This window comes from Eptatretus burgeri, unplaced genomic scaffold (assembly GCF_056783735.1).
Source record: "Eptatretus burgeri isolate ZD-2024b unplaced genomic scaffold, Ebu_testis_v1 Ebu_testis_scaffold_1309, whole genome shotgun sequence".
Lineage (NCBI taxonomy): Eukaryota > Metazoa > Chordata > Myxini > Myxiniformes > Myxinidae > Eptatretus > Eptatretus burgeri.
Window position 1 is genome coordinate 589 of NW_028223258.1, and position 9,412 is coordinate 10,000.

The following is a 9,412-nucleotide window of genomic DNA, read 5'->3' on the forward strand; positions in this document are numbered from 1 at the left end:
TGGAGTGGCCAAGCCAGTCTCCAGACCTGGACCCAATAGAAAATCTTTGGAGGGAGCTGAAAGTCTGTGTTGCCCAGCGACAGCCCCGAAACCTGAAGGATCTGGAGAAGATCTGTATGGAGGAGTGGGCCAAAATCCCTGCTGCAGTCTGTGCAAACCTGGTTAAGAACTACAGGAAACGTCTGATCTCTGTAATTGCAAACAAAGGTTTCTGTACGAAATATTAAGTTCTGTTTTTCTGATGTATCAAATACTTATTTCACGTAATAAAATGCAAATTAATTATTTAAAAATCATACAGTGTGATTTCAGGATTTTTGTTTTAGATTCCGTCTTTCACAGTTGAAATGTACCTATGATAAAAATTACAGACCTCTACGTGCTTTGTAAGTGGGAAAACCTGCAAAATCGGCAGTGTATCAAATACTTGTTCTCCCCACTGTGTGTGTGTGTGTGTGTGTGTGTGTGTGTGTGTGTGTGTGTGTGTGTGTGTGTGTGTGTGTGTGTGTGTGTGTGTGTGTGTGTGTGTGTGTGTGTGTGTGTGTGTGTGTGTGTGTGTATATATATATATATATATACATATATATCTACACACACAAATACAGGGTAGCCTGAAAGTCACTTTCCCCTTCCCAGTGAAGCATTGTTCTTGAACTCTTTTAATATATAGGTTTTATTGTACAGAACTTAAAATAATTAAGTTGTCATTGTATCTGTATGTGCTCCATCATTCTTCGAGTCAGTGTTGCAGCATACCATAGCCGGCGAGGGGGCGCGGGCAGAGGGGAAGGGACGGAGGGAAGTGCGAGAAATTTATCAGGGGTAAAGTTGCTTTCGAGCTACCATATATATATATATATATATATATATATATATATATATATATATATATATATATATATATATATGTATATATATATGTCTAGAAAAATAAAAGTCTGTTTGTAACCTGACTCCTCTGAGCTCCCAAGGTTATTTGCCAAAAGAAAACGTTACAGGATCACATTGTTTACCACAATGCACCAAACGGTCATGTCGGGGTTTGAAACGGTCATGAGGTGATTTGGCCCATAATTGTCGTGTTGCACTCCCAAGTTAATTTCACTACGACACAACTTCACTCCTTTTCACCACACCCTTTAAACCCATTTAAACCCCTTCAAGACCCTTTAAACCCTTAGACATTTTACAACCCTCTCCTCTCCTCTCCTCTCCTCTCCTCTCCTCTCCTCTCCTCTCCTCTCCTCTCCTCTCCTCTCCTCTCCTCTCCTCTCCTCTCCTCTCCTCTCCTCTCCTCTCCTCTCTCTCTCTCTCTCTCTCTCTCTCTCTCTCTCTCTCTCTCTCTCATCACTCCACCTCCTCCAATCTCCAAAAAAAACTCCCCTTTTTGGCTACACTTTTTGACCTTTTGAGACCCATAAGACACTTTCGATCGCTTATAAAATCAGGAAAAAAATCCCCCCAGAATAGTTTTTGTCAACCTATCTCATGCACCATTTGAGTCATCACAAGTTGCAATGACAAATCAAAAAGTGATATCACAAAGTGAAACTGATGTTGAAAAGTGAAACTCAAACTACTGATCTACAGATAATCGAATGGGAAACCAGAATGAAATGGAATACTGTGGGAAATACTAAATGGAAATTTCCAAAAGCAAAGCTATGGGGAATATAGAGAGATGGGGTGGGTTGGGGCTGAAGAAGTGTTGTGGAGTGAGATAGGTGCCTGGTGGTAGTCGGTTGGCATGGAAAGAATTTCAGCGATCTTCGGTCAGGCGGCAAGCCAAAAACGGTTTCCCAGCTGAGCTTTCATAATATCAGTGGTGTTCCCAAGCAGTACATTGGAAATCTGGAATGGACCGAGGTTGCCAAGGTTACCGGCTCCACCCACTGATATCTGCTCACTGAATTTTTATGCTCAATTCACATTTGTATCAATACACCATCCAAAAAATTGCTCATTTGAGGTGGGACATCCACGAACCCATTGGAGACTGGTATCCTGCTCGTATATGTGATATATGTGATATATATACACACACACACACACACACACACACACACACACACACACACACACACACACACACACACACACACACACACACACACACACACACACACACACACACACACACACACACACACACACACACACACACACACACACACACACACACACTACCAGTCAAAAGTTTGGACACACCCACTCAGTCAAAGGTTTTTCTCTATTTTTACTATTTTCTAGATTATAGAATAATGGTAAAGACATCAAAACTATGAAATAACAGACATGGAATTATGTAGTGACCAAAAAGGTGTTAAACAAAGAAAATATATTTTATATTTTACATTCTTCAAAGTAGACACTCTATGCCTTGATGACAGCTTTGCACACTCTCGGCATTCTCTCAACCAGCTTCATGAGGAAGTCACCTGGAATGCATTTCCATTCAGATGTGCCTTGTTAAAAGATAATTTGGGGAATTTCATTTCTTCTTAATGCATTTAAACCAATCAGTTGTGTTGTGACAAGGTGGGATTGATATACAGTAAAAAGCCCTATTTGGTAAAAGTCCATTATCTTGTTTATACTGGTAGTAGTCCATATTATGGCAAGAACAACTCAACTAAGCAAAGAGAAACGACAGTCCATCATTACTTTAAGACATGAAGGTCAGTCAATACAGAAAATTTCAAGAACTTCGAAAGTTCCTTCAAGTGCAGTGGCAAAAACCATCAAGTGCTCTGATGAAACTGGCTCTCATGAGGAATGCCACAAGAAAGGAAGACCCGAAGTTACCTCCACTGCAGAGGATAAGTTTATTCGAGTTACCAGCCTCAGCAATGATCAATTAACTGCACCTCAGTTTGCAGCCCAAGTCAATGCTTCACAGAGTTCAAGTAACAGACACATCTCAACATCAACTGTTCAAAGGAGACTGCATGACTCAAGCCTTCATGGTCGGATTGCTGCAAAGAAACCACTACTGAAGGAGACAAATAAGAATAAAAGACTTGCCTGGGCCAAGAAACATGAGCAATGGACATTGGACCGGTGGAAATCTGTCCTTTGGTTTGATGAGTCCAAATTTGAGATTTATGGTTCCAACCACTGTGTCTTTGTGAGACGCAGTGAAGGTGAACGGATGATCTCTGCATGTGTGGTTCCCACCATCAAGCATGACGGAGGGGGTGTGATGGTGTGATGGTGCGGGGGTGCTTTGCTGGTGAACCTGTCGGCGATTTATTTCGAATACAAGGCACACTTAACCAGCATGGCTCCCAGGGGCATTCTGCAGCGATACACCATCCCATCTGGTTTGCGCTTAGTGGGACCATTATTTTTTTTTAACAGGACAATGACCCAAAACACACCTCCATGCTGTCTGTGTAAGGGCTATTTGACCAAGAAGGAGAGTGATGGAGTGCTGCATCAGATAAACTGGCCTCCACAATAACCTGACCTAAACCAAATTGAGATGGTTTGGGATGAGTTGGACTGCAGAGTGAAGGAAAGGCAGCCAACAAGTGCTCAGCATATGTCGCGGGTTGAGAGACATAATATTGTAACTGAAAATTTCCCATTTCCTGCAAATCGCTAATGAAAGTTTCAAGGGTGCTGTGAAATCACTAATGACATCAAACTTCTTTTTAATCACTTAAATATAAACTAAATTAGATTATAATTATATTTAAGTTACATGTTAATGAAAAGAATTATTATTTTAGTGTTTTTTGTGCGTTTTAAAACACTTACAACAATTTTGCTCTCAAAATCAATGACGCGATATGAAAATGTGTACATACAACACTTTATCCTTGAAACTCACACTGACGTTACTTTAATGTGTCTTGTTGTTTTTATGATCATGTTGTTGTTCATTATCTTGGTGACACTTTAACGTCGTTTTATATCATACAACTTATTATTATATTATCATTATTATAATATTGTATAATAATTATATATTACAGAGTTTAAGCACACTATACAAAATACAATCATAATGCTCCAATAGATAACACAAGCTGTGTGCATGCAATATGCCAGCTGAAACAAGAGCTCCAATCGACAAGACTGACATTTCTCATACCTGCATGTTGCATTTTATTTGTGAACAACAAACGATGCTTTGTTTAAAAGAAACATAATTATGAACATTATCTTGTTCGACACCCTCATCACCACATTTAATAAACATACAGTGAAACAAATTAGCAACAGTACTGATTAAAGTGAAAAAATAAAACGGTCTGCAATCCACACCAGAAACTGTGCAAGCTTTCTGAGGTCTTCCCTCTTGTTGTCATCAATTCCACATGATGCATGGTAGGCTTTGGACAGGTCGTAGACTCGCCAGCTGCTCTGTATTTTGCCACGTTTGAAGAACGGTTTCAAAACAAAGTCACCGTCAATTTCGTCAGCAAATGACACCGATACCAAACCCTCTTCCTTTTGAAACTTGATGTGATGCACCTTCTGAATGCCAGTGAAGGCATTTTTCTTCATGATGTCATTATTCAGCTTGCAAAAGTCAAAAATGTCATTGTGGTCCAAAACACTGACTTTGTAGGGCTTCGTGTGCTGAGCTAACTTCATGTGCTCATGGTAGGCGGAGGTCAAGAATACATCCCCATGTGCGTACCGAGCTTGAATGGTGGAGTGCATGTTATCGCATTCCTTTTTTGAGTGGCCAGACTCAAAATACTTGTGTTTGATCGTTGTAATGTTCTTGCAATCACACAAGAATTTCAACATTGCGGATATCATAATCCTGTTTCGGTTTTGTCCGCCACAACAATCGCTATAATATACCACATGTTTGGCTCCTTCTTCTATGTCACTCAGCCACATCCATACTGCAGATGCAATGTCATTTGTACCTCTGTTACATTCATACTCATTCCAAGTAAAACAATTGCCTTGGAGAGTTTGTAAATTCAATATCGTGAAGTCGTACAGATTGAGTTTGCGTGAATAGTACGCACTTGACACTGACAACTTCGGCCATGTGAGGACTTGTTGAAGGTCAAACGCAGCCACCAATTTGCTGCTGTCAACTTTATCTGCGGCTTTGCTATCCTTTGCCTGCTGTTTCCTTTGCCTGCTGTTTCCTACATATATGTGCGTCATGTTCCACCTTCTCGTCATCGGTCTGTGTCTCTTTCAGCCGGAATTTTTCACATGTGTCACAAGTGTCTTTGCTTGGGTGGTGAAAAGACAAATTGCACTCGGTGTTAAACACTTCTCTATATTTGTACTCCGATACCTGGGCAACCGTGTCAGTCTCTTCTTTGTACAATCGGTACATCATTCGTATATTCAGTGAGGCTTCAAGGTACTCTCTTTTCGTGTCTGCTCGGCAATAATGGCTTTCTACTTTTGCAAAAGATTCGATGTGGCGCCTTATGCCATCAAGAAGTGCTGATGGTGTTTTATTCTTGGGCTCTGGTTTGGAGCTTGGTCTTATGATATCTGTATTCGTTTGCTTCAGGTTGTACAGGACCATAACATCGGACACGTCCAAGGTGGAGAGGAACATTTTTTTGCAGACCTGCACGTTCTGTCCATTCAAAGGTAGAGAATACAAAAATGTCTGCTTTCGTCTGTTGGAAGCACCGGTCGAGCGGTTTTTCGCCATCGAGCTGACATGTGACACAACAAAGTCCCTCCTCCCCTTGTGACTGTTCATTCCCCAAAACTGCTCGAAAATTGCCATGCGTGTCTCTTCATTGATAAACTTTGCACATTTTCTTTTGCATTTCTCACCACAGCCCAGTTTCACGTGTCTGGTCTTTTTTTCACCTTTGTACTTCTTTGCAACACCTTGATTGTACTCATTTCTTTTTACATTCCGTTTCCATGTCTTTTCTTTTCGCTTTCGTTTCCTTGTCCCCTTAGGTGATTGCAGTTCATCTGTCACAGGTGTAGGCGATGGAGGGAGAGGTGATTGCAGCTCATCTGTCACAGGTGTAGGCGACGGAGGGAGAGGTGATTGCAGCTCATCTGTCACAGGTGTAGGCGACGGAGGGAGAGATGATTGCTGGTCATTTGTGGTTTCTTCTCCTTCTTCTTCAATAAACTCTGAATATTTGAAAAAAGTAAGATCAAAATTATTGTATCTGCGTGTATAATGCAGAATCAAAATACCTCGGTCGGCTAATACTGGTAACGTGAGTCACATCCACAAATTAGTTATACACCTACTTACAGGCTTGCAGTTTGAATCACATTGATTTACCACTTTCTGTGCGTGTGTAACTATCCCAAACACGGATTTTGTGATTTAAAACTCGGTCGACAAGTGCTGAATATTTCAATGGACTTTGAGAACAAAATTATTGTATGCGTGCACAACTAAACTACTTGGCGGACAAAACATGTTAGCTTCAAAGTTTGCAATACATAATTACATATAATTTTAATGTTTTCTATGGATTTTCTTCACAAAAAAGTCAGTACTATGAGCGGACTTACCCAGAATCGCCGCAACAGCTTGCTTTTTGTTCAACTTCGCTCCAATTGGTTCTTCTGACCACGTCCTTGTCAAAGTGGACATCTCTCTGGCTGTTATCAGAGAACCACCTCACCGCCGTCGAGTCTGGCATTTCACTCAAGCCGACTGGCAGGGTCTCCGAGCAGCCATCAAACTTACAGACTGGTCTCCTATCACTACTTTCTCAAACATCAACTCATCCTGGGAATTCTTTCAAAGAAACTTGCTCTCCCTCATGCACAGATTTATCCCCTCTCGTGTTCAGTTGTCTTACCCTTCCTCCCGCCCTTGGTTTACTGAAGCTTGTGGCGAGGCAGTTGTCCTGAAACAACTTGCCTTTGCCTCATGGAAAGCAAACCCAACTGAGGGCAATCTCAGTTCTTTCCACAAAGCTCGGAACAAGTGTGTATCTACCCTCAGGAGAGCCAGAAAACAACATCTTTCTCATCTCAAGTCTGAACTCTCAAACCTCTCTCCCTCCTCAAAATCCTGGTGGCGTTTAATCAAATCTGTTTCTGGTGTATGTTCCCCCTCCATCCCCTCCCTTACCTCAAATGGCCGCACTGCTGATTCCACACGTGATAAAGCTGAATGTCTAAACTCGGTGTTTGCAGCTAAATCTTGTGTCCTAAACCCATCACTATCTCTACCCACTTTACCCAGTCGCACCCAACTGTCCCTGGACTCTGTATCCTTTTCTCCTGACAAGGTGGAGAGCTTGCTTTCAAACCTCGAGTCAGATTCTGCAACCGGTCCAGACGGCATCAGCCCACGTGTCCTCAAAGCCTGCTCTTCTGCTCTTGCTCACCCTCTCTCTGTTCTATTCACCCTCTCATTTGCCCAAGGTCATCTGCCATCTGCTTGGAAATCTGCTAACATCACTGCCCTGCATAAAAAAGGTGCAAAAACAGATCCCTATAACTACAGACCAATCAGCCTTCTCCCAATCATCAGCAAGGTGATGGAATCCATCATCGCCTCAGATATGAAATCCTTCCTCTTCTCCAATGGCTTGATTTCCAATCATCAATTTGGTTTCAGACCAGGTCACTCTACCCTGGATATGCTGCTTCTGCTCTCCCATCAATGGATGGAGGTCCTCAATGCCAGACAGGAAATCCGAGCCGTATCCCTGGACATATCACATGCTTTTGACACAGTCTGGCACCCTGCCCTACTCACCAAACTCTCTTCCCATGGTATTCAAGGCCATCTCCACTCATGGCTCGCAGACTTCCTCTCCTGTCGCAGTCAACGTGTGGCCCTAAATGGAGTTCTTTCATCCCCTCTTCCTGTGCAGGCTGGAGTTCCTCAAGGTAGCGTTCTGGGCCCTGTTCTTTTTCTGGTTTTCATCAATGATCTCTCGGACTCTCTGGAAAATCCTCTATTTCTCTTTGCCGACGACTCCACCCTCTGCCGTACCATCTGTCATCCCTCAGACCAGCAAGCAGCAGCTTCTTCACTCACTGCAGATCTGGATAAAATCACAAACTGGTCCAACACGTGGAACATGTCTTTCAATCCAGACAAATCTCACACTCTCACTACGTCTCTTCGAAAGGACCGTTTACAAAACCCCCCCATCCACTTTCTCAACAATCCTCTGGAAGAAGTCTTTTCTTTCAAGCTTCTAGGTCTCACTATCTGCCATGACCTTTCCTGGGAAAGTCACATTTCCAACCTCGCCTCAAAAGCCAGTCGCCGACTGGGAATCCTCCGTCGTGCTAAGTCCTTCCTCGGCCCTCTTGAGGTCCTGACCACTTACAAAGCTTTTGTCCGTAGCCTGATGGAGTACTGCTCTCCCCTCTGGGCTGGTGCTCCTGCCTCCCACCTTTCTCGGCTTCACGCTGTCGAAACCAGGGCATTTAAGATCATCGGCATCTCCCGCAATGAAGCTGAGTCTTTGGGCCTCTCACTCAATCACCGCAGGTTGGTCGGTGGTCTTTCTGTCTTCTACCGACTCCTCTCCAGCCTTGCCCCCCTGCTCTCTCTGCGATTTGTCCCCACCACATTTCCACAGGGCGCTCAAGGTCCGCCAACAACCCCTTCTGGTAAAACTACCAAAATCACGAATCACTGCTCATCTTCACTCTTTCATTCCTCTTTTTTCCCGCCTTTGGAATAAACTTCCTCACTCTATTCTTTCCCATTCTTCCCTCCAGGCTTTCGAAACAGCTGTTCACCACCACCTCTTATCTTCCCCCATCCAAATCCTCGATCTTTTCTACCCCCAATAATCCACCCAAGCCCACTTCCTTCATTTCTCCTGCTTTCCTTCCTGAAAGTCCCTGAAATGTCCATCTTCTCTTCGCCATTTTCCCCGTCCCATCCCCATCCCTCTCCCTTCCACAGTTCACCTAATGTGTCTGTTCCCCACTGTTTTGTCCCTTCCACTCCCGCCCCTCTTGTCTCATGCCTCCTTGCTGTGAGTCGTGTGTTAGCTCTCATACGAGCCTCGACCAAGGTATACAAAAAAAAAAAAAAATAAATAAAAAAAACCACTGCCTTCGCTTCGCCTTCTTGGATTGCACGGATAATTGCATTTTGGGAATGTTGGCACAGTTGCAATAATCTCGCTCCAAACACATTGTGATGTGTGTAGTTTACAATATTTTAATCTTACTCAGATGAGAAGACTGGGTTGATATTTGCAGTGACAACAATATTGCACTGAAAGATAAATTATGTTGAAAGACATGAGAGCCATTTAATTCAATTTCGCCAAAAATGCAGTGACAACATTATGTCTCTCAACCCGTGATGTGGGAACTCCTTAAAGACTGTTGGAAAAGCATTCCAGGTGACTACCTCATGAAGCTGGTTGAAAGAATTCCAAGAGTGTGCAATGCTCTTATCAAGGCAAAGGGTGGCCACTTTGAAGAATCAAAAATATAAAATATATTTTGATTT

The 9,412-nt window shown here is 42.8% G+C and overlaps 1 protein-coding gene across 1 annotated transcript; it reads right to left on the bottom strand.

Annotated features, from left to right (window-relative positions):
• Nucleotides 1–4,089: 4,089 nt before the first annotated feature.
• On the bottom strand, nucleotides 4,090–6,709 carry LOC147006882 (uncharacterized). Its single transcript, XM_085867751.1, has 2 exons — nucleotides 6,484–6,709; nucleotides 4,090–6,090 (listed from the first exon to the last, which is right to left on the bottom strand). Exons 1-2 carry the CDS (start codon nucleotides 6,563–6,565, stop codon nucleotides 5,084–5,086), a joined length of 1,089 nt encoding a protein of 362 aa, XP_085723877.1. The 5' UTR covers nucleotides 6,566–6,709; the 3' UTR covers nucleotides 4,090–5,083.
• Nucleotides 6,710–9,412: the final 2,703 nt, after the last annotated feature.